General features: G+C 43.1%; 1 protein-coding gene across 1 annotated transcript in view; it reads left to right on the forward strand.

Moving 5' to 3' along the window:
• The window catches only part of TNIP3 (TNFAIP3 interacting protein 3), an 80178-nt gene that overhangs the window by 18528 nt on the left and 38535 nt on the right, over positions 1-23115 (forward strand). The window contains exons 2-6 of the mRNA XM_066253479.1: positions 2557-2643; positions 4987-5064; positions 6729-6794; positions 8233-8364; positions 10400-10528. Of these exons, the coding sequence (XP_066109576.1) occupies positions 2578-2643; positions 4987-5064; positions 6729-6794; positions 8233-8364; positions 10400-10528 (471 nt within the window). The 5' untranslated portion in view covers positions 2557-2577. The remainder of the gene's footprint in view (positions 1-2556; positions 2644-4986; positions 5065-6728; positions 6795-8232; positions 8365-10399; positions 10529-23115) is intronic.

Consider the following 23115-nt stretch of genomic DNA (forward strand, 5'->3'; position numbering starts at 1 on the left):
TGGAGTAGCAGCAAATCCGTCTGCTGTTCAGCTGCCAAGAGAAGAGGCAAAGGGATTAGCATGAGGATTTCTGTTCAGTAGAAGCAACCACGGTGCAACAGTGAGTGCCCAGGGCACCTGGACAGAGAGCCCCCATGGGCGACAGCGCCCAGGATGTGCCTCCTAGCCAGAAAAAGAGGTCAATGTTACAATATCTACTTGGCGATGATTACCAAATACACAGATAAGGCTGATGGGAACTTAGAACTATCTATATAACTAAGGTGTGTGTGTGTGTCCGTGTGCATGCATTGGAAGAAAAATATTGTCACATTATTGTCTCTTTTTTTTTTTCCTGGCCAGCAGCTTTTACTGTTAATGAAGTGTCCGTTTCCAGGAATTCTCTTCTTCTCTCTCCTAAGTCAGAGTCATACATGAGTCATACCTTCTCCCATTTAGATCTTTGAACAATTTGATCCTCATTCGTATGTTTGGATATTGCCTTAAGGCAGAGGTCAGGAAACTTTTTGGCTGAGAGAGCCATGAACGCCACATATTTTAAAATGCAATTCCATGAGAGCCATACAACGACCCATGTATGTTACACATTATCCAATAAAAATTTGGTGTTGTCCTGGAGGACAGCTGTGATTGGCTCTAGCTACCCGCAACCATGAACATGAGCGGTAGGAAATGAATGGATTGTAATACATGAGAATGTTTTATATTTTTAACGTTATTATTTTTTTTATTAAAGATTTGTCTGTGAGCCAGATGCAGCCATCAAAAGAGCCACATCTGGCTCGCGAGCCATAGGTTCCCGACTCCTGCCTTAAGGAAATGTCAGTGTATTTGACTCGAGTGTACCCCTGGACAGATCGAGAAACCAGCAAAAAGTAAACACGCACACACACACAGAATGTGTATAAATCTGGTATGTAGCTAGTCATCTGTGTGTTTATTCAGCAAAATGTGTTGAACACCTGCTCTGGGCCTGGGACTGTGGACGCAGAGGTGAACACACCAGCGTATAAAGACGCTCTGGCCGATGCTATATTGCCAACGTGAAACGCTCTGCTTGGGTGGGCGGGGAGAGGTCAGACAAGGCCGGCAGCCACCAGAGTGGAGGGCCCACAGGGAGAGAGTGCTGGGAAGAGGGGGCAGCGTGCGTGACCAGCTGGGACGCATTTCAGGAACTGGGGGGAGTCAGTGTGGCTGGGGCCCAGGAAGGGTTGGAGAGTGAGACAACAGGAGGGGGAAACCAGAGGGCCAGCTTCCGGATGCCCACTTATTCCCTTTTATTTGTATTATTTTTTTAAAACACTTTTTAAATTTTTATTTATTGATTTCAGTGAGAGAGGAAGGGAGAGAAAGAGAGAGATAGACAGGAACATCGAGCTGCTCCTGCATGTGCCCTGACCAGAGATTGAACCAGCAACCTTTGCACTTCAGGATGATGCTCTAACCAGCTGAGATCTCTGGCCAGGACATTCCCTTTTAAAGAGTCTTGAATTTCAGGAGCTTTAGGATTTATGCTACACGTACCTGGATATCTCATGGAGAGAGGTCAAAATAAAAATGTGAATTATGCGATCGACGGTAAAGGCTTTCCCTCTCCTTTTGGCAGCATACTCTTTGCCCATGTAGCCTTGCCTTGTCTTTTGCTGTGCTTCCTCTGAGTCCAGAAGGAGGTCTCGTGCTCTATGATGCACCCCTTATAGGACAAGAGCCCACCAATAAGGCTACAAGGGTAGTACTGGGAGGATTTTAGTCCCAGTGAGTCCTGGAGAAAAACCTGGACTTCACCCATGGAAAAGATAGCCTTCAACCTGAGAGGCAAGTTTCCAGTGTTCTGCCAAGAGAGGAGATGAGCTTGGCCAACACATGCCCATCTCCTCCACCGTGTGTTACTATTTTCTCTTTTCATCCCCTAAGATGCACAGCCCTTAGAGAACTGGGGGATGACTCACCCACGAAGTTGCACACAGCTAAGCTCACATCTGTGGGGCACTGCCAGGAACCCCTGCCTTTAGGGAAGCAATTAGCTGAGCTGTCAGAAAGTCAACAGTTACCTAACTGCCATGGGAAAGTACAAGGAAGGGATGGCTGCCGGGCACCCGAGCCAAGAGCCGGTCCACCCAGGCTTTCTGCAGCGACTTCCTCCACCACTGGGAGACACTGCCAGGAAAGGCGGAGTGGCGATTTACATACCACAGCCAGGCTGATCCATCTGCCTATCTGTCGGCTTAGTCACGGCCTGCCTACTTGAGACATCCCGGGAAATCCCTCTTTGGAAGAGGGGAGACGTTAAAATCACAGTTGCTGGTCTGATAACCTTATTCTGTGTATGAGCAGACAGAGGCACTTGTCTTCTCTGTAATGCAAAAAAAAAAAACAAACCCCAAAAACTAAAACAACAACAACAAAAAAAAGATGAAGGCCGTTGTCTCTTATTATGAGCTAATGTGTCATCAGTCTTTTTGAAAAATTTTTGTACTTGGTCACTCTTGAAAAAACACACCTTAAGGAACATTTTATTTCTTTTTCTTTTTCTTTTTTTTCTTTCTGCTTTCCAAGACGCCGGGAGAAACCGCTTCCATGGCACACCGTGTGCCGGGCGTGGCTGCACCGGGCACTGCGGGAGGTCCTGCAGAGCACACCAAGGTAAGGGCACACCTCCCAGGGCTGGGCTGGCGGAGCGGCGTTTCCAACGGCTGCTGAGGCCAAGATGCAGAGTGCCGATGGGGCTGGCTGGCTTTCCTCAGCTGAAATCTGCTCTGTAGTTTCCAACAACATCTGTCACCCAGAAACAATGGCCAGATGACCGTGGCACTGCCTTCGACCGCTCTGAGCCTCGTTTTTCTTGCACAAAGTGAGAGATTGAATCCCACCCTCTTCGCTTCCCCATGCTATGTGTTTCATGGTTTGCTCTTGGCTTAGAAGAATTCAGTTCAGTGTAAATTTTAAAAAGGGTATTGATGAATGTGGTGAGATACTATAAAGGTAGACACGTTACGCTATACATGTGTCTAAAACCCAAGAGGGGTTTGATGAATAAAATATCATCAAACCCTAAAACCTTGAATGACACAGAGGTAATTAGAGAAGAGATAGGAAAACGGTTTTATAAGTCATTTCTAATAATAATAACAATGTACAATCATGGATTGGATGATAATGACAAGGTACTGTGGGTTCAGCTGCTGTAACAGATGTACCCCTCCGGTAGGGGTGGTTGATGGCGGGGAGAGCTACTTCAGTGTGGGGGAGGCAGCAGGAATATGGGAAATCTCTGTACTTTCTACTCAATTTTGTGACAAACTTACACTGCTCTAAGAAAAAAAAATGAAGTCTATGGAAAAGAAAATAGAGGTGCTCTGGCTCCCTTCTCCAACATTCGGGTCAGGGTTCATGGTGCCCTGTGGCCAGCCAGCTCCCACGGCAACTCGAATGCCTTCCAGTGCTGAGAACCACTTGGTCTGCAGTCCGGGCTCCCTGCACCTGGGCTCGGCTGAGCTCAGGATCCGCTGAGCAGCAATGGATCTCAGCGTTGTCCAGATCAAAGCTGCTTGAGGTTTATAGTCTGTTCTGATCCAGAATGCATCCAGTCTCTTGGAAGCCTCCCTAAAAAGGGAAAGCCCAATTATAGGACCCAACATACTTATCACCTGGATTTTGATGTCACTCTGGCACTCAGCCAAGGCAGCTTGAAGTCAAAAACAAGTATACTCATTCTGAATTTGTTGACCCATGGAAGAGTGTCACAGTCCCGGTTAACAAGTGGTTTTCATTGTACACGCATCCAAACAGGAAGAAGCTAAGAAAGTTCAGCAGTGCATCTACTGAGAGGTAAAATAGCATCAAAGCCTAAAACCTTGAGTGAAACTGAGGTAAAGAGAGAAGGGATAGGAAGACAGTTTTATAAACCATTTCTAATAATAATAAAAAAAAATCCTTGCACTCCCTCAATGATTGCAAAACAGCATTTCCTGTCAATGTTTCTGGCAGAGGCCACCGTGTTCTGAATACATTTCTTAATTGTTTGTGGCTATTTTGAAGCACTTGTGTGGTCTGTAATAACTATGGAGCCTGAAACTGGGCAGCGGATTTAGATAGGGGCCACCCTTATCACCCAACTCATTGTATGGCTACGTGACTCAGAGGGGAGCTGGTAGCAGGGCTGTTGGGTTGGAGAAAACAGTACTCAAATGAGCTTTGCTGGTGGTCAATGTAGGCAGATGGCAGTCAGTTTCCAGAGCTTTTGTGTTTTCTTTAAAGGAAACTCCCACCTCTAACCAAAAAAAATTTAAAAATTAAAAAAAAAAAGTGGTTAACTTTTTCACTGTGCCCATGATTTATAACTAATCTAAATTTGTCAGCTAGCGGCTTTTTTCAAAAGTCTGGTTAAAATTACACAACCGACGCCCATGCCACCTCTATAAATGAACTGTATAAAGGTCATCGAGGTGGCCAGTGGATCGATTTTCTGCCTTTTAACTGTATGTGTTGGTCTGTTTTCCTGGCTGCTTCTATTCCTTCCTTGGACATTCACCCAGCCTAGGGCTGCTCCCCAGATCATAAACACACCTACAAAAGTGATTTTTTAAAGAAATGTTTGCTATGTAAATACCTAACATGTATCCTTTAAACATGTCAGACTTGTATATGCATTAGATTCTGAATTTTAATTATTTTTCAAAGAATTGAAGTCCAGATTCATAAAATTCTAATTCCATGCTTGCCTATTACACAGACACATTTGTAACTTATTAGAGAATGATTTTTGGTAATGGATTTATCTATAAGAGTCTAGAATGTCATATAGAGCTTATTCATCCACAGGTCTCGGTGAAGGACTATGGTGTGAGCATTGTTACTGCTAGAATAAGATGTTGCCTTATAAATCACAACATGAGTTTGCCAAAACCATGGCGCTTGTAAAGGACAGTATTTTTCCCGTTTGTTATAGTTCATTTTCTTTCCTCATCTCCCCCCCCCCCCCCCAAGGGTGCTAAACCATCAAGAAACTACTCAACAGACTCTCTTGAACAGAAGATCAGATGCTTGGAAAAACAGAGACAAGAGGTAAGTATGAAATATTCATTGAATCAACATATACCATGAACTAAGGCTGAGGATCAAACTGAGAGAGTACCACCCAGAGCCTCTCATTTTGCTACTGGGTCACAGTAATTATCTCTAGGTTTGGACTTTGTTATTTTGACACAAAAACCTCTTCTCAGTCACCTACTTATCCCCTACTGGGTCTCACAGTGTTTGCACAACTGAATGACAGTCATAAATCCCAGAATGAGCGCCTTAATCTCCTCAAAGCTTGGATGTTTCCTCCACATGGGCCAGGTGAGCTTATCACCTGTGCCCTGGATGCCTGGCAGCTGGACACACCTCCAAACTCAAACTGTCAGAGGCTTTGAGTAGAGTTGACTTAGGTGCTATGACTTCATGAGTCGGGCATTCAACTGCTGGAGGTTCAGGGGTAGCACCAGAAAAACAAAAGGTTTGTTTCCAAGACGACATTGGGAATGGGATGGGTCCTATTTTTCGAGTTCCTCTTTCCTGAGTTCCATGAATGTTAGAACCTCTTGTCTCTTCTTGAGAGAGAAAGAGTTGAAAGGCATAGTGAGTTGAGCACTGTGCCTGTTGTCAATTTTGTCATTGCCCTTCCAACAGTTCGGTGCATTACCGCCTTCCTGTTGTCGACTCTGGTGCCTTCAACTCTCTCTGACACCGCATACAATACTGCGCCCTTCTGGAAAACTGCTGAGCTATCGCAGAGTAATGTGATCATGGCAGAGAAATGTTAATCCCCTAAATGCCAACAGCTCAGGTACACTGCCATAAATTAGACAGTCTGTTGGTAAGCACCCGTATCTATTTCCAGCATTGAGAATTACCTAGTAACTGCCGCTCCAGATTAGACATTTTGTTTGGTAATTAGGAGAAAGTCTAGCTACTTCTTAGTCGTCGTGACTATCTTCTCAATGTATGTGTTGGTAAGTGTTGGGATTTCTCTTAATGTAGGAAATTGCAGACTCCCTTTAGAAGAAAACTAAAGACACAGGTCACAGTGTTGTTTTTTTTCTTCTTCCTTCTATTTAGCACATAGTTTAAAACCTTCAAGCTGCTTGCAGACTAATTTATTTCTAAATATTGTTTTATGAACAAACTGTTATTCCTTAAAACCCTATACTTTCAAGAAGTTACCCATTTGTTGATCCATATTACAAATCATGCATGGACTTTAAAAAGCCATTATTGCAAGCAAATGATTACCAGTGAGTGGAGTTTGGAACTCATTAAAATAAATTTTGCTTTTAAAAAGCTGGAAAAAATATTTTATTAAAATAATCAACATAAGCACGTAGAAAAATATGGAAAGGTTTTTTTTGGGGAAAAGGCCTATTATATTTTCATGAATCTTACAGAAAACCAGCTATACTTAACACGTTTTTATCAGATTCTGGTTGGATTAAACAAAGAAGGTTAAAATTCACATAACTAAGCAAAACTACAAGTTGCTAATAAACCAGTCAGTGGACTAGATGTGATAAGACCCAAAACAACTGTTTAATCGCACTTCCCAGCCCTACCAGAACATGATGGAAGGACTCCTGTCTTCACTCAGGGGCTCCCCAAATCTTAGTAACCTCAAGAAGAGATTTCATTTCAGCCAAATTTCCAAACAGGCAGAACCCCTTGGTTGATTTGCCGAATGTTAATCGTTCCAGCTCCTGGACGTGAACCAGCAGTGGGATCAGCAATTTAGAAGCATGAAGGGGTTGTATGAAAGAAAGGTAAACACCCGTCTCCGTCTGGGATCTGCTTTAAATGAATCACATGGGGCATGGGGGAAGGGGGACCAAGCCCATGCAGGTTTTTGGTGGTTTCGGGGGGCGGGACTTGGGGAGCCCTGACAGCTGGAAAGTAGGGCAGGGTGCAGACTGTGCTATTGGACTCTTGCTACGGAAGATGAATGCCCAGTATCGGTGAGTTGTCTTGAGCAAGGCCAACAAAACAAAAGTTTACTACACATCACCCCTCCTAGAGCTGTCTCTAGACCTCCTTGCACAGTTATCGGCGTTCCCAGGGTCCCCTGGCCTTGGCTGTGTGACAAGCACCCATAAGCCCACCGGATTCCACCTGATATGAGGGACGATCTTGGGTGCACACTGTGTCACACGAGGCGAACGCTCCAACTCTTTACCTGGAGAGCAGGAGCAATTCTGCGCCCGGTGGCTGCGGGAGACGTGGGGTGGGAGGCAGGGCCTCCCCTCTTCTCTCTGTCAGCAGCTCTGGCTTTGGGGAGAAAGTCTTTTTTTTTTTTTCTTGGAAAAAAATCTCTTTAATAGGTCAAAGTCAATTTTAGAATGGAAGAATCATTTCACATTTTTAAAATACAGAGAAAAGAGAAAGTAACCACCCCCCCCCACAAAGAATTCAGAATTAAGAAACTTGCCCACAAGGGAGGAGGGTGGCACTGCTGCTCCCTCTTGTCCCCATATTGACACCGGGGAGTATTGGCTTTAGAAAGAGGGGGGTGATGTTCCCATCACACTGGGCTGTGGGCAGGTCCCCATCACGCTGGGCTGTGGGCAGGTCACCGTGTAGCACAGAGCACAGGGATGCTTTGGAGACTCCAGGTTATAAAGAGCAGGATCCCTGGGATGTTTAACATGCTTTCCTGCGCAGCCTGCTGGTCTGGGAGGCCCTGGGGTGGAGAGTGGGTGTGTCATGTCCTCCTTGGGGAAGCACCATCCCTGAAGATTCTCCCCTGGACAGTCCTCACACTGAGGACTCACGTGGCCTCTCATGGCAGGTCAAGCTGCAGGTTAGATGAGTTGAAGGTCGTGTCCACTTTCCTCAGCTGGGGGGTGTACACACCGACTCCCGGGCCCCTCACTGCCACCCTGTGAGAGCTGAGGTAGAATGTCGGCCCCCACAGGGTCCCTTTCTGAGCTCTAACTCCTGATTCCCCTGGGAGTGGTGTGGTTCGGAGAAGGGAGAGAGAAGCTGGAGGCGGAGTGAGGGGCAACCCTTCCCAGCCCCCCGTAGAAGACACTCCTTTTTAAATGCAGATGTCCCAACCTTTATTAGGGCAGTGGGGAGTGGTCCCTGTCCAGGGTGACTTGCCCAGGAGGAGGGCCTGGCTGTCCCATGTTCGAAGGCTGGGAACCGACCCCAGATGTGACCTCCAGAAGAGAGGTCTGCAACTGTGTCTGCCGACTTCCTCAGGTTGCTGAGCTGAAGACAAAACTGGAGACCACAGAGAGGTTCCTGGGCACCCTGGGGACAGAGCGGCCTCCCAGCCTGAGGGACAGCGACAGGCCCCGTGACCTGGCCCAGGAGCAGCCGCAGAGAGAAGAGGTGAGCTGTGTTTGAGGGTGGACAGTCAAGCATGTCCCTGGGGCCACAGACAGGGGCCACTTCTTGGGCCTCAGCAGGAACGGGATTCCCACACTTCCTCCTCTTTCACATCAACAGGCCGGCGGGATGCACCATCTGGACACTGAGCTGCGGGTCGGGTGACATCTTTCTAGGGTGTTTCAGCCACAGAGATAATTCAGTTGTTTCTTCTTCTTCCTCCCCTCCTCCTCCTCCTCCTTCTTCTTCTTCCTCTTCTTCTCCTCCTCCTCCTCCTCTTCTTCCTCCTCCTTCTCCTCCTTCTCCTTCTCCTTCTTCCTTCTCCTTCTCCTTCTCCTTCTCTTCCTCTTCCTCTTCCTCCTCCTTCTCCTCTTCTTTTTTTTCTCCTCTTTCTTCTTCTCCTTCTTCCTTTTTCACTCACACTGAACAATAACATGACAATACCTTGTATTGGTGCAGCTGTTTTTCAGTTTACAGAGAGCTTTACATATAGGTCATATTTTCATAATAAGAAATATAGAACATTTAAAAAAGTACCTCCCTCTTTTTATATGGCCTTTGATAGTCTCAGCCCTCCAGGGAAGAGATTGTCTTTGCTGCCATGTTAAGGATGAGGAAGCCGAGAGAGAAAGGGGTTGGGGGATGTGCCAATGCTGACAGCAGAGTGCATGGTGAGAGAGGATGTGCACCTGTGTTCCCCGGACCCTGGGGGCTCATTCGTCCCTGCTGAGAGCCAGGCGGTGCCGTCAGGGTGAGAGTCACTGGCCTGCCTAGATGTTGTAGAAAAACTACCGATGGAGAACCTTCAGCTCTGACGGCTCTCTTTTCTAAGGTGTATGCAGAAAAACAAGACAAGCAAACACCTCCAGGCGGTGCCTCCCAACTGAGGGTTCCAGGCACCGGCTGTGCTTTGACAGCGTATCTCAGAGCAGCGCCGACAGCGGCAGGCGGATGTGCTCGGGGACCCTTGGTCACAGTGAGACAGTGGACACAGGCTCAGTCTCCCTCTCGGCCAGGCAACCCTCCCCCTTTCCCAGCTTTGCTTTGACCGGGAAGCAGAATAGTCTTGTCCTCACGCAGCTGGGACCATTTTCTAGTTGAAATCGTTCTCTCTTAGATGGGGCTACGTCAGGAAGTGACCACGGGTCCGCTTTCTGAGGGCATGGGCCTGTTCTGCTCACCTAACCGCAAGCAGAAATGTTTGCACTTGGAGGAAAACGACTCGCAGACAGTAGATGTCTCGCATCTAATCACTGTATTGAGGGATATTAATTCCTAAAATAATATACTTCAGTGCACAGATGAGCTGTTCTCTCATCTTGATTTGCCTACTATATTCAGGCATATTCATTTTCCTGGGTTAAAAAGTCTCAGGCCCATTAAGAATCCAGCTCACTCCATGCCAAGGTCACTATCCGGAATATAAAACCGGGAGATTCAGCGGTGGTCTAACTCCACAGCCTGCTGTTGTCCCAGCAACGAAGCCTGCCTCACTCACCGCACACCCTGGACGCCTTGACGGTGACCTGTAACTGGGTGGGAGGCGTGATGGCGGTGGGACCTGCTGCTCTCACCCTCTGAAAGGCGGTAACCATAGCAGCACAGAGCTCAGGATAACCGTATTCCCTGATCCTTCCCTCTGGTCCAGGCTGGGGCCTGGCTGGGCCTAGAGATCGTCATTTTGTTGTTGTTGTTGTTGCCATGACATGGTTGTCCTTTTAGGATTTTTGATGACATTGACTGAGTCAGTGATCCCTCACATTGGAACAGGGCATGGGAACTAGCTTACTCTGCAGACTGGCTTGAACATGAGATGGGGGACTTCTGACACCCTTTTCTGTGAGGTCTTCAGACCTCATAGCATGAGGGACAAAAGGAAGGTCTCTACCGCGCCAGCCCTGCCCTCCACCAGAGAATGCTGCCCAGCGGTGATGCTGGTGGGAGCCCAGAAGGGCGGGGGTGTCACAGTTCAGAAGACGGCCTGCCTTCCTGGATCACCTGAGAGGCATCCCTTTTGTTTTCTTACTCTCTGCTTCAGAAGGGACAGGAGAACCTGCGTGAAGAACTCCATGAGTTGAAGAAAGAAAATAAGCTGCTAAAGGAGAAAAATGTTCTCGTGGACAGGAAGAGGGAACACTACGAATATGAAATAAGGCGCCTCAATAAGGTTCGTAAGAGGCCGGGGGAGCTGGGGACCGCCCACAGGAGGCCCTGTATGAGGAACGCCTCCCAGACCGGGCCAGCGGCCCTTGGGACCCACGCCGCCACGGGACCCTGGCCAATTTGCACAGGAGTGGCTCTGTCATTTTATAAACCCCTCCTACTGGCAGGGTTCAGCCTGACTCAGCTCAGGGAGGCTTTGGGGAATTCATGTCCCTGCAAAGAATCATCCTGAGAAGGAAGTGAGGAGGCATTATAGAAGACAGTCAGCAAGGTTCTTTGAGCTCAAAGAACCACAGAGAACAAGCAGGTGTGTGTGACCAATAGCGTAGTTCTCGGTCAACCACAGAAGCTTCCTGCGAAAATGGGGCTGCTCTCTTTAAAGTCATCCTAAGGCCACAGGGAGTGAATGCCAACTCAGTGGGATGTGTGCACATGTGTGTGTGTGTGTGTGCGTGGTGTGTGGAGTAATAGCTTAATTTTCTGGGGGAAAGGATCAAGGGGAAAATTAAGTCCTTTGCTGTTGACTCCTCCAAGGGTCATGTCACATGTGGACCGTAGGAGCTCCCATAGTACATGGTAGAGACTTGCATCTCTCAAGCTCAATATTTCCTTTTTTTTTTTTTTTTTTTTTTTTTAAGTGAGAGGCAGGGAGGCAGGGAGACAAACTGTTGCATGTGCCATGACCTGGATCCACCCAACAAGCCCCCTATTGGACCATCCTCTGCCCATTCTCTGCCAATCTTCTGCCCATCATCTGGGGCCACTGCTCCATTGCTCAGCAACTGAGCTATTTCAGCACTTGAGATGAGGCCATGGAGCCATCCTCAGCACCCTGGGCCAACTTGCTTGAACCATTTGAGCCATGGCTGTGGGAGGGGAGAGAGAGAGAGAGAGAGAGAGAGAGAGAAAGAAGGGGGAGGGGTGGAGAATCAGATGGTCACTTCTCCTGTGTGCCCTGACTGGGAATCAAACCTGGGACATCCACACACCTGGCCAACACTCTACCACTAAGCAAACCAGCCAGGGCCATTGGATATTTCTCAACAAAAACCATAGATACGGTTTTCCAGTACCAGAGTAGGTGACGGGCTGGCCTTGTAAATGCATGGGTGTTGTAGTTAACTAGCATCTAGAGGTGTCATTTAAAGTGCCAAGCCCATGCCCCTCTACTTGGCTTAGGGCTTCACACAGGCAACGCACCATTTGATCGACTTGCAGGCCCAGTTAAACGTCAGGAGGAGGCAGGGGAGAGGAGAGTGACTTCACAAACTACCCACTTCTCTGCACACTCAGAGAGAAGGACAGTGGTCAGACACACATTCAAGGCAAATCTGTATTCCCACCCCCCCCACCCCTTCTTATCCCCTTCTGGACATTCTTTTTTTTTTTTTAATTTATTTATTAAATTTAATGCAGTGACATTGATAAATCAGGGTACATATGTTGAGAGAAAACATCTCTAGATTATTTTGACATTTGATTGTGTTGTATACCCCTCCCCCAAAGCTAAATTGTCTCTGTCACCTTCTATCTGGTTTTCTTTGTGCCCCTCTCCTCCCCCAACCCCTCTCTCCTTCTTCACCCCCTCCCCCTCCCCCACCCCCACCCCTGTTGCCATCACATTCTTGCTCATGTCTCTGAGTCTCATTTTTATGTCCCTTCTATGTATGGATTCATATAGTTCTTAGTTTTTTTTCTGATTTACTTATTTCACTCCGTATAATGTTATCAAGGTCCATCCATGTTATTGTAAATGATCCAATGTCATCATTTCTTATGGCTGAGTAGTATTCCATAGTATATATGTACCAAAGCTTTTTAATCCACTTGTCCTCTGATGGACATTTGGGCTGTTTCCAGATCTTCGCTATTGTGAACAATGCTGCCATAAACATGGGGGTGCATTTCTCCTTTTGGAGCCGTTCTATGGTGTCCTTGGGGTATATTCCTAAAAGTGGGATAGCTGGGTCAAAAGGCAGTTCGATTTTCAGTTTTTTGAGGAATCTCCATACTGTTTTCCACAGTGGCTGCACCAGTCTGCATTCCCACCAGCAGTGCAGGAGGGTTCCTTTTTCTCCACATCCTCGCCAGCACTTATTCTGTGTTGTTTGTTGATGAGCGCCATTCTGGCTGGTGTGAGGTGATATCTCATTGTGGTTTTAATTTGCATTTCTCTAATGATTAGTGATGTTGAGCATTTTTTCATATGCCTATTGGCCATCTGTGTGTCCTCTTTGGAGAAGTGTCTATTCATCTCTTTTGCCCATTTTTGGATTGGATTGTTTGTCTTCCTGGTGTTGAGATTTACAAGTTTTTTAATAAATTTTGGTTATTAACCCCTTATCAGACGTATTGTCAAATATGTTCTCCCATTGTGTAGTTTGTCTTTTTATTCTGTTCTTGTTGTGTTTAGCTGTGCAAAACCTTTTTAGTTTGATATAGTCCCATTTGTTTATCCTGTCTTTTATTTCACTTCCCCGTGGAGATAAATCAGCAAATATATTGCTCCGAGAGATGTCCGAGAGCATACTGCCTATGTTTTCTTCTAAAATGCTTATGGTTTCACAGCCTACATTTAAGTCTTTTATCCATTTTGAGTTTATTTTTGTGAGTGGTGTAAGCTGGTGATCTAGTTTCATTTTTTTGCAGGTAGCTGCCCAACGTTCCCAATACCATTTGTTAAAGAGGCTGTCTTTACTCCATTGTATTTCCTTACCTCCTTTGTCAAATATCAGTTGTCCATAGAACTGTGGGTTTATTTCTGGGTTCTCTGTTCTGTTCCATTGATCTATATGCCTGTTCTATGCCAGTACCAGGTTGTTTTGAGTACAATGGCCTTGTAGTATAACTTGATATTAGGAAGTGTGATAACTCCCACTTTATTCTTCTTTTTTAAGATTGCTGAGGCTATTCGTGTTCTCTTTTGGTTCCATATAAATTTTTGGAATATATGGTCTATATCTTTAAAGCATGTCATTGGTATTTTAATTGGTATTGCATTGAATTTATAGATTACTTTGGGTAATATAGACATTTTAATGATGTTTATTCTTCCTAACCATGAGCACGGTATATGCTTCCACTTGTTTGTATCTTCCTTGATTTCTTTTATCAATGCTTTGTAATTTTCCAAGTACAAGTCTTTAGTGTCCTTGGTTAAGTTTATTCCTGGGTACTTTATGTTTTGGTTGTAATTGTGAAGGGGATTGTTTCCTTAATTTCTCTTTCTGACTGTTCATTGTTGGTGTATAAAAATGCCTCTGATTTCTGAGTATTGATTTTACATCCTGCCACTTTGCTGAATTCATTTATCAGGTCCAGTAGCTTTTTGACTGAGACTTTAGGGTTTTCTATATACAATATCATATCATCTGCAAATAATGATAGTTTTACTTCTTTTTTTCCAACTTGAATGCCTTTTATTTCTTCTTCTTGTCTGATTGCTGTGGCTAGGACTTCCAGGACCATGTTAAATAAGAGTGGTGAAAGGGGGCACCCCTGCCTTGTTCCTGATCTTAAGGGATTGCTTTTAATTTTTGCCCATTGAGTATGATGTTGGCTGTGGGTTTCTCATAGATGGCTTTTTATCATGTTGAGGTATGTTCCCTATATTCCCACTTTGCTGAGAGTTTTGATCATGAATGGGTGCTGGATTTTATCAAATGCTTTTTCTGCATCTATTGAAATTATCATATGGTTTTTCTCCTTCTTTTTGTTTATGTGATGAATCACATTGATTGATTTACGAATATTGTACCAGCCTTGCCTCCCCAGAATAAATCCCACTTGATCATGGTGTATGAGTTTTTCCATATATTGTTGGATCCGGTTTGCTAATATTTTGATGAGGATTTTAGCATCTATATTCATCAGAGATATTGGCCTATAATTTTCTTTCTTTGTGTTGTCTTTGCCTGGTTTTGGAATCAGAATTATGCTCGCCTCATAAAAGGAGCTTGGAAGTCTTCCTTCCTCTTGAATTTTTTGAAATAGTTTGAGAAGGATAGGAGTTAGTTCTTCTTTGAATATTTGGTAGAATTCAGTTGTGAAGCCATCGGGCCCCGGACTTTTTTGTGTTGGGAGTTTTTTGATAACTATTTTGATCTCATTTGGTGTAATCAGTCTGTTTAGGTTTTCTGATTCTTCTAGATTGATTTTTGGAAGATTGTACGTTTCAAGGAATTTGTCCATTTCATCTAGGTTGTCTAGTTTTTTGGCATACAGTTCTTCATAGTATTTTCTTACAATATTTTGTATTTCTGTTGTGTCAGTTGTTATTTTTCCACTCTCATTTCTAATTTTATTTATTTGAGTCCTCTCATTTTTTTGGTGAGTCTAGTTAAAGGTTCATCAATCTTGTTTACCTTTTCAAAGAACCAGCTCCTAGTTTCATTGATCCTCTGTATTGTTTCTTTAGTCTCTATGTCATTTATTTCTGCTCTGATCTTTATTATTTCCTTCCTTCTACTACATTTGGGCTTTACTTGCTGTTCTTTTTCTAATTCTTTTAGATGCAGGGTTAAGTTGTTTATTTGAGCTTTTTCTAGCTTCTGAAAGTGTGCCTGTGGTGCTATGAACTTCCTTCTCAGCACTGCTTTCGCTGTGTCCCATAAATTTTGAGTTGTTGTATGCTCATTGTCATTCATTTCTAGGAATTTTTTAAATTTCTTCTCTGATCTCATTCTTAATCCATTCATTATTTAACAACCTGCTATTTAGTTTCCATGTGTTTGAGAATTTTTGAGCTTTTCTGTTGTGATTCATTTCTAGTTTCATGCCATTGTGATTGGAGAAAGTGCTTGATATGATTTCAGTCTCCTTAAATTTGTTGAGACCACTTTTGTGCCCTAACATGTGGTCTATCCTAGAGAATGTACCATGAGCACTTGAAAAGAATGTATATTCTGCTGCTTTAGGGTGAAAGGTTCTGAACATATCTATTAAATCGAGTTGATCTAGTGTTTCCAATAAGTTTGCTGTTTCTTTGTTAATTTTCTTTCTTGAGGATCTATCTAGTGATGTTAGTGGGGTATTGAAATCCTCTACTATTATAGTATTGCTGTTGATCTCGCCCTTTAAATCCATCAAAGTCTGCTTTATATATTTGGGTGCTCCTATATTAGGTGCATAGATATTTATAATAGTTATATCTTCCTGTTGGATTGTTCCCTTTATCATTATGTAGTGGCCTTCTTTATCTCTTACTATATCCTTTGTTTTAAAGTCCAATTTGTCTGATATAAGTATTGCTACCCCAGCTTTTTTTTTCATTTCCGTTTGCATGAAACGTTTTTTTCCATCCTTTTACCTTCAATCTATGTGTGTCTTTTGTTCTAAGGTGTGTCTCTTGTAGACAACATATGTATGGGTCCTGTTTTCTTATCCACGCAGCTACCCTATGTCTTTTGATTGGATCATTTAATCCATTTACATTTAAGGTTATTATTGATATGTAGTTGTTTATTGCCATTTTCTTCTTTAAAGGTGTATTCCTTTTTTGCTATATTCTTTTCCCACTTGGATCTGTTTACAACAGGCCCCTTAACATTTCCTGCAGCATTGGTTTGGTTGTAATGAATTCCTTTAGTTGTTTTTTGTCTGGGAAGCTTTTTATTTCCCCCTCGATTTTAAACGATAGCCTTGCTGGATAAAGCAGTCTTGGTTGTAGGTTCTTGTTCTGCATTACTTTGAATATTTCTTACCATTCCCTTCTGGCCTCAAGTGTTTCTGTTGAGAAGTCGGATGTCATCCTTATGGGGGCTCCTTTGTAGGTGATAACTTTTTTTTCTCCTGCAGCTTTTAATATTTTCTCTGTATTGCTTAGCTTTGGTATTTTATTTATGATGTGTCTTGGTGTAGGTTTCTTTGGGTTTCTCTTTAATGGAGTCCTCTGTGCTTCTTGGACTTGTGTGAGTTTCTCTTGCATTAATTTAGGGAAGTTTTCAGCTATGATATGATTGAACAAAGTTTCTTTCCCTTGTTCTTTCTCTTCTTCAGGAACCCCTATGATGCGAATGTTATTTCTCTTCATGTTGTCACAGAGCTCTCTAAGAGTTTCCTCTGGCTTTTTGAGTCTCTTTTCTCTTTTCTTCTCTGCTTTCATGCCTTCATTCCAGTTGTCCTCTAACTCGCTGATTTGATCCTCTTTATCTATACTGTTTTTAATTCCTTCCATTGTGGTCTTCATTTCTGATATTGTATTTGTCATCTCTGATTCTTTTTTATACTTGCTATTTCTTTATTTAGATGTTCATATTGACCATCCATTGTTGTTCTAAGATTCGTAAGCATCCTTACAATCATTATTTTGAACTCCGCATCTGGAAGTTTGATTATTTCCATATCACTCAGTTCATCTCTTGAAGGTGTCTCCTGTGGTTTCATTTGGATTGCACTTCTTTGTCTTCTCATCATCTGTTTTTGGGTGTTTTATTTGTAGAGTTGGTTGAGACTAGGCTTGGTGTTGTCTGTCTCTAGTTTTCAGTTGTGTTATTTCTAGATCTTGTTGGGTTGGTATCAGCTGTAATCTGTAATCCACTTTCGGATTTGGGCAGCTTTGAAGTCTTCATAGTATTCTACAATAATTCTTTGTATATCTATGATGTCTGTGGTGATCTCTCCTCTTTCATTTTGGATTTTATTTATTTGAGTCCTGTGTCTTTTTTCCTTGGTGAGTCTTGCCGAGGGTTTGTCAATTTTGTTGATCTTTTCAAAGAACCAACTCCTTGTTTTATTGATTTTTTCTATAGTTTTTCTGTTCTCTATTTCATTTATTTCTGCTCTGATTTTTATTATCTCTTTTCTTCGGCTGGTTTTGGGTTGTCTTTGTTCTTCTTTTTCTAGTTCCTTAAGGTGTGAAGTTAAGTGGTTTACTTCGGCTCTCTCTTGTTTGTTCATATAGGCCTGAAGTGATATGAACTTTTCCTCTTATTACTGCTTTTGCTGCATCCCAGAGATTCTGATATGTCGTATTTTCATTTTCATTTGTCTGTATATATCTTTTGATCTCTGCGCTTATTTCTTCTTTGACCCATTCATTTTTTAGAAGTATGTTGTTTAGTTTCCACAATTTTGTGGGTTTTTTCCCCCCTCTTTTTTACAGTTGAATTCTAGTTTCAAGGCTTTATGATCAGAGAATATGCTTGGCACAATTTCAATTTTTCTAAATTTGCTGATATTGTCTTTGTGGCCCAACATATGGTCAATTCTTGAGAATGTTCCAAGTACACTAGAGAAAAATGTATACTCTGTCGCTTTGGGATGAAGTGTCCTGTAGATGTCTATCATATCCAGGTGTTCTAGTATTTCATTTAAGGCCACTATATCTTTATTGATTCTCTGTTTGGATGACCGATCTAGAGCCGTCAGCGGTGTATTGAGGTCTCCAAGTATGATTGTATTTTTGTCAGTTTTTGTTTTAAGGTCAATAAGTAGCTGTCTTATATATTTTGGTGCTCCTTGGTTTGGTGCATATATATTAAGGATTGTTATGTCTTCTTGATTCAGTGTCCCCTTAATCATTATGAAATGACCATTTTTGTCTCTGAGTACTTTTTCTGTCTTGTAGTCAGCATTATTAGATATGAGTATTGCTACACCTGCTTTTATTTGGGTGTTGTTTGCTTGGAGTATTGTTTTCCAGCCTTTCACTTTGAATTTGTTTTTATCCCTGTTGCTTAGATGAGTTTCTTGTAGGCAGCATATAGTTGGATTTTCTTTTTTAATCCATACTGCAACTCTGTGTCTTTTTATTGGTAAGTTTAATCCATTTACATTTAGTGTAATTATTGACACTTGTGGGTTCCCTATTGCCATTTTATAAATTGCTTTCTGTTAGTTTTGTATCTAGTTTGATTCTTCTCTTTTGTTTTTCTATCGTTTGTTTTTGTTTGTTTGTATTCCATACTTCTTTCCTCTGTTGCTACCTTTTTTAAATCAAGTGTTTTTGTGGTGGTTTTTTCAAGGGTGGTTACCATTAAGTAATGAAAAGGGTACCTACCATATTCATTGTAGTACCCTTTCTTATGAGTATTTCTGCGCTTCATCGTCCTTTGCTACTGTTAATCTTCATCCTTTCTCCCTTTTTTTTTCTTTTGTTGTCACAGTTTAAGTTTGGTTTTATTGTATTCTTGATGGAGGTGTTACTTGTGGTTATGTTTTCTTTTGTTCTTTGAATCTGGTTGGAAAACCCCCTTTAGTATTTCCTGGAGTGGGGGCTTTCTGATGATAAATTCTCTCATCTTTTCTGTATTTGTGAATATTTTTATATCTCCTTCATACTTGAAGGATAGCTTTGATGGGTATAGTATTCTTGGCTGAAAGTTCCTCTCTTTCAGGGCTTTAAATATTGGGGTCCACTCTCTTCTAGCTTGTAGAGTTTCTGCTGAGAAATCTGATGATAATCTAATAGGCCTTCCTTTATATGTTGTATTCTTCTTTTCCCTGGCTGTCTTGAGAAGTTTTTCTTTGTCATTGGTTTGTGTCATCTTCATTATGATGTGCCTTGGAGTAGGTTTGTTGTGGTTAAGAAAACTCGGTGTTCTGTTTGCTTCTTGAATTTGAGGCTTTAGTTCTTTCCACAGGCTTGGGAAGTTATCATGTATTATTTGTTTGAGTATATTCTCCATTCCATTTTCTTTCTCTTCTCCCTCTGATATACCTATTATTCTTATGTTATTCTTTCTGATGGAGTCAGACAATTCCTGTAGGGCTTTCTCATTTTTTATTATTTTTGAGTCTCTTTCTTCTTCTCTCTGTTGTGCCTCAAGTTGCTTGTCTTCTATTTCACTGATCCTATCTTCTATCTGGGCTGTTCTATTAGCTAAGCTTGTTACCTCATTTTTCAGCTCTTGAATTGAGTTTTTCATTTCTGTTTGATTTGTTTTAATAGTTTCAATTTCCTTGGTAATATATTCTTTGTGATCGTTGAGTTGTTTTCTGATTTCCCTAAATTGCCTTTTTGTGTTTTCTTGTATATCTCTGAGTATTTTTAAGATTTCTATTTTAAATTCTCTGTCATTTGGCTCCAAGGCTTCTAATATGTTAAATCTTTTCTCCATAGATTTTTCCACATCTATTTGTGTTTCCTCTCTGTCTTTTGTATCCATAATGTTCGATTTCCTTTTTCTTATTGGCATCTGAAGGTGGTCTTGTTGATAGTGTTAATTAGAATTAACAAAAAATAAAAAGAAAAAAAAAGAAAAAAGGAAAACACTCCACAAAAAAAAAGTAATAATTTATTATTTCCCCCTTTTTTCTTTCTTCTCTTCCCCTCCTCTCACCTCCTTAGGGAAATTTCATGGTGACCTGTGAATTATATTATGCTAAATGGAACAAAAACTGCCTATAATGGAGGGCCTGATTTGGGGTGAAGAGTTCAAGGGGCAAAAAAGGGAGTAGGGACCTACTAAATACAAAAAAAAAAAAAAAGGAGAAAATCTTAGACAAGCATAAAATGATTTGCTTGTAAGTGATGGTCAAAAAAAAAAAAAGTAAGTGATGGTCGACTAAGAGATATAATGAGAGGGATAAGAGGGAAACAGAAAAAAGGAGAGAAAAAACAATAATTAAAGAAGAAAAAAATAAAAATAATAAGTAAAATCTGTTGTATTAAGTGGAGCGAAGACTAAATACAATGGAGACTTTGGGTTGGGAGGAATGCTAGTGAGTTAAAAAGCAATGTAAAAAGTGCCCAAAATGCCACAAAAACAAACAAATAAAGGAAAACCAAGAACAAAAGCAGAAGAAGAAAAAAAAAGAACAAAAAAAAACCCCAAAAAAAACTTGAGTCCCAAATTAAATAATTTGTTCGTGATTGAGGCTTAAATGGGAGGAAAAGTAAAAGGAGAAAAGAAGAAATGAATAGAAATGAAAAAATAAGAATAAGAGAGAAACGAAGGAAGAAAAAAAGGAAAGGAAAAAAAAAACAAAAGGGGAGAGAGTGAGAGTTAAGGGTTTTGGAGTGTAACCCTAAAGGAGAGTTAGGATGAAGAAAAGAAATAAAATGTAACACTCATGGGTAGTGTAGTTCAAGAAAAGGGTAGCATAAGATGGGCAGAGAGTAAAAGGACCGAGGTGGAAGAAATAGAAATAATAATAAAGGCAATAAGATAGAAGAAAGAAACAATAACAACAAAGAATTAGTGGAACAAGTTATAAAGTCTGTGGATTTTTCTTGATTTTGAGAGGTTAACTTCTTCCTTTTTTCTTTTCTCTCCCTCTTCCTGGTCAGTGACTCTGTACCCCAGGTTCTGCCTCTGTGTCACTCTTAGGTAGGAATTTGCAGTTGATGGGATTCTATGGCAATGTCATATAATTGGCTTTAGTCTCGCTGGTAGTCAAGGCTTGTTGGCGTTTGCAGAGTCCAACAATGAGAGAGTTTGCTTTCCTGGAGTCTCTCCCCTAGTCTCCCCTTCCTGAATTAGCAGCCTGGTGATCCAGCTATGAGGCTGCCACTGCTTCTGTCTGGGGAGTAAGAGGCTCAAAGAGCTGGGAAATCCCCACTCTATCCTCCTTCAGCGCAAGGCTCTGGGTAAGGCTCTGGCAGTCAGAGCCTCCAGCGTAATCAGGTGGGGCTGGGAGTCAATTGTTGTCAAGGTGACTGTTCAGCGCCTATCATTCAGTTGGACCACTCAACCCAGGCTTTCCACACTTGGTAACCTGTTTTGGCTGGGAAGAAGAAGCACTAGTCGCTGCTTGCTTTATGGATCTTAATATCTGCCAAGTCCCTCTTGTTAGGTATATCCCTGAATATGGAGGCTCTGTCAATCAGAAGTTGCCCCCGCCCCTTTAGCGAAAGGTACTGAAAAATATCATGCCTCTTGTCTTGGATCGCTGAACTGGGAGAGATCTTATCAATTAGAGCCCCGTGGGTGCGTAGATTTCGTGGGTTAAGCTAATTTCAATGATTGGATCCGCAGCTGTCCTCCAGAAAGTATTTCAGGCTGCCTGCGCGCCCCTCCCCCCAACGCTTGATTGTTAGCTTGAATGGCTGGGTGAGGTGCCCCGCCCCCGGAGAGAATCTCCTGACTAGGAAAGACAGCCTTGGTGCCCCTCCTGGACCGCGGCTCGGGGCGCGCAAGGTTTCTCAGCACACCAGTGGCCGGAGACTCTCCAGATTGTGGCACGGGGTGCATGTGCGGTTTCTCGTCACGCCAGTGGTCGGGGGCTCTCCAGACCGCGGCACGGGGGGGGGGGGGGCGCGCGCGCGAGGTTTCTCAGGGCATTCAGCGGCGGCCGCCAGTGCCCAGGCTGCCGTTCCCGAGTGTGGGAGGGCAACTGCACGCGTGGGTTGACTCACCACAGGTGTACTCCCCTTCGGCAACAGTCCTTTTGCTTTCAGTGTGTGTGTGGAACTCCGGAATGCTCCGAGGATAAATTTTTCTGTTTCTAGTTGATAAATTTGTTGAGATTTTGGGGAGATCTGTCGGACGCGCTGCTCACAGCGCCATTTCCATGACGTCACTCAGTTTTGAAGTCTTGATTTGTTTGTTTTCTTAACAGGTGATAGTCTTATTTACTGATCTCAGCAGGGGGCTTCCTTGAAACTGTATCCAGGAATGCGATGGGTGTAACCTGAGACTCTGAAGGCCTCTTTAGCCAGCTAATCTCACTGGGGGCAGGGTGTTTTCTCAGCTTCAGTAGGGGGAGGTGTATCTCAGATCTCCATGGAAACCTGAGTTACTGCCCCTCCTCCCCACTTCTTGTTTTCAGCTGTGTCTTGTTGCGCTGATTTGAGCTGGATAGATGTCCAGAGATCTCTGATCCAGAAGCACTTCAGCTCTGTTCTGTAAAAGGTTCAGTCCCTCCCCCAGCTATGGCTGCCTCCAACATGGATGAGTCAGCTTTTTTAGTTCATTTCCTGCATTCCTTAGCCCCTCACAGTCTGTCCCTCTCCCTGTCCTTTCCACTTGGGAGATAAGCTGGTCTTTTCAACACACCTCGCTCCCTGGTCACCAGGCAAGTGGCTGTGAGCAGTAGTTTCTGCTCTTTGCCCTGGAGTGAGATCTCCTCTGGGCTCTCAGCCTCACCCCCCCTCTCCGTTCCTGTAAGCAGAAGAGATTCAGGCGCTCTCTACCAGGATTGTTGTGGCTTCTTCTTTGCTCCTTGGTTTTTGAGAGCTGTTCTTGCAGTTCAGAGTTGGTTTTTCATGCTGATTTTTCCTAAATTGATTTGTATTCCAGTTTGGTGGTGAGATCTGGGCGTCTGTGCGTCTGCCTAATCTGCTGCCATCTTCCCCCCCCCCCCTTCTGGACATTCTTTACAGAGGAATTAGAGGAACTAGCATGGAGACCGCATGGGAAACCCCTCCACTTCTGACCCAGTACTGGAGGCCTTTCCTTCCTTCCCCGAATCCAAATCTCTGAACATCGGCACGAGGGCACAGAGCCTGCAGAAATGTCCCCCATGTGCTCCCTTGCTCTTCATGTACCTTTGTTTATGGTCATCAGGAAATCTTTTTAAAACAATAGACAAACACTCATTGGGTTATCCTGGTGATTATAATGGTAAAAGGCTCAGTGAGAAAAATTAATTCCAGGGACATTCAGGCCTTTATAGAAATGCCCCCTTCTCAAAGAGAATTTTTTTCTT

The sequence above is a fragment of the Saccopteryx bilineata genome, chromosome 1, assembly GCF_036850765.1.
Source record: "Saccopteryx bilineata isolate mSacBil1 chromosome 1, mSacBil1_pri_phased_curated, whole genome shotgun sequence".
In the NCBI taxonomy this organism is placed as follows: domain Eukaryota; kingdom Metazoa; phylum Chordata; class Mammalia; order Chiroptera; family Emballonuridae; genus Saccopteryx; species Saccopteryx bilineata.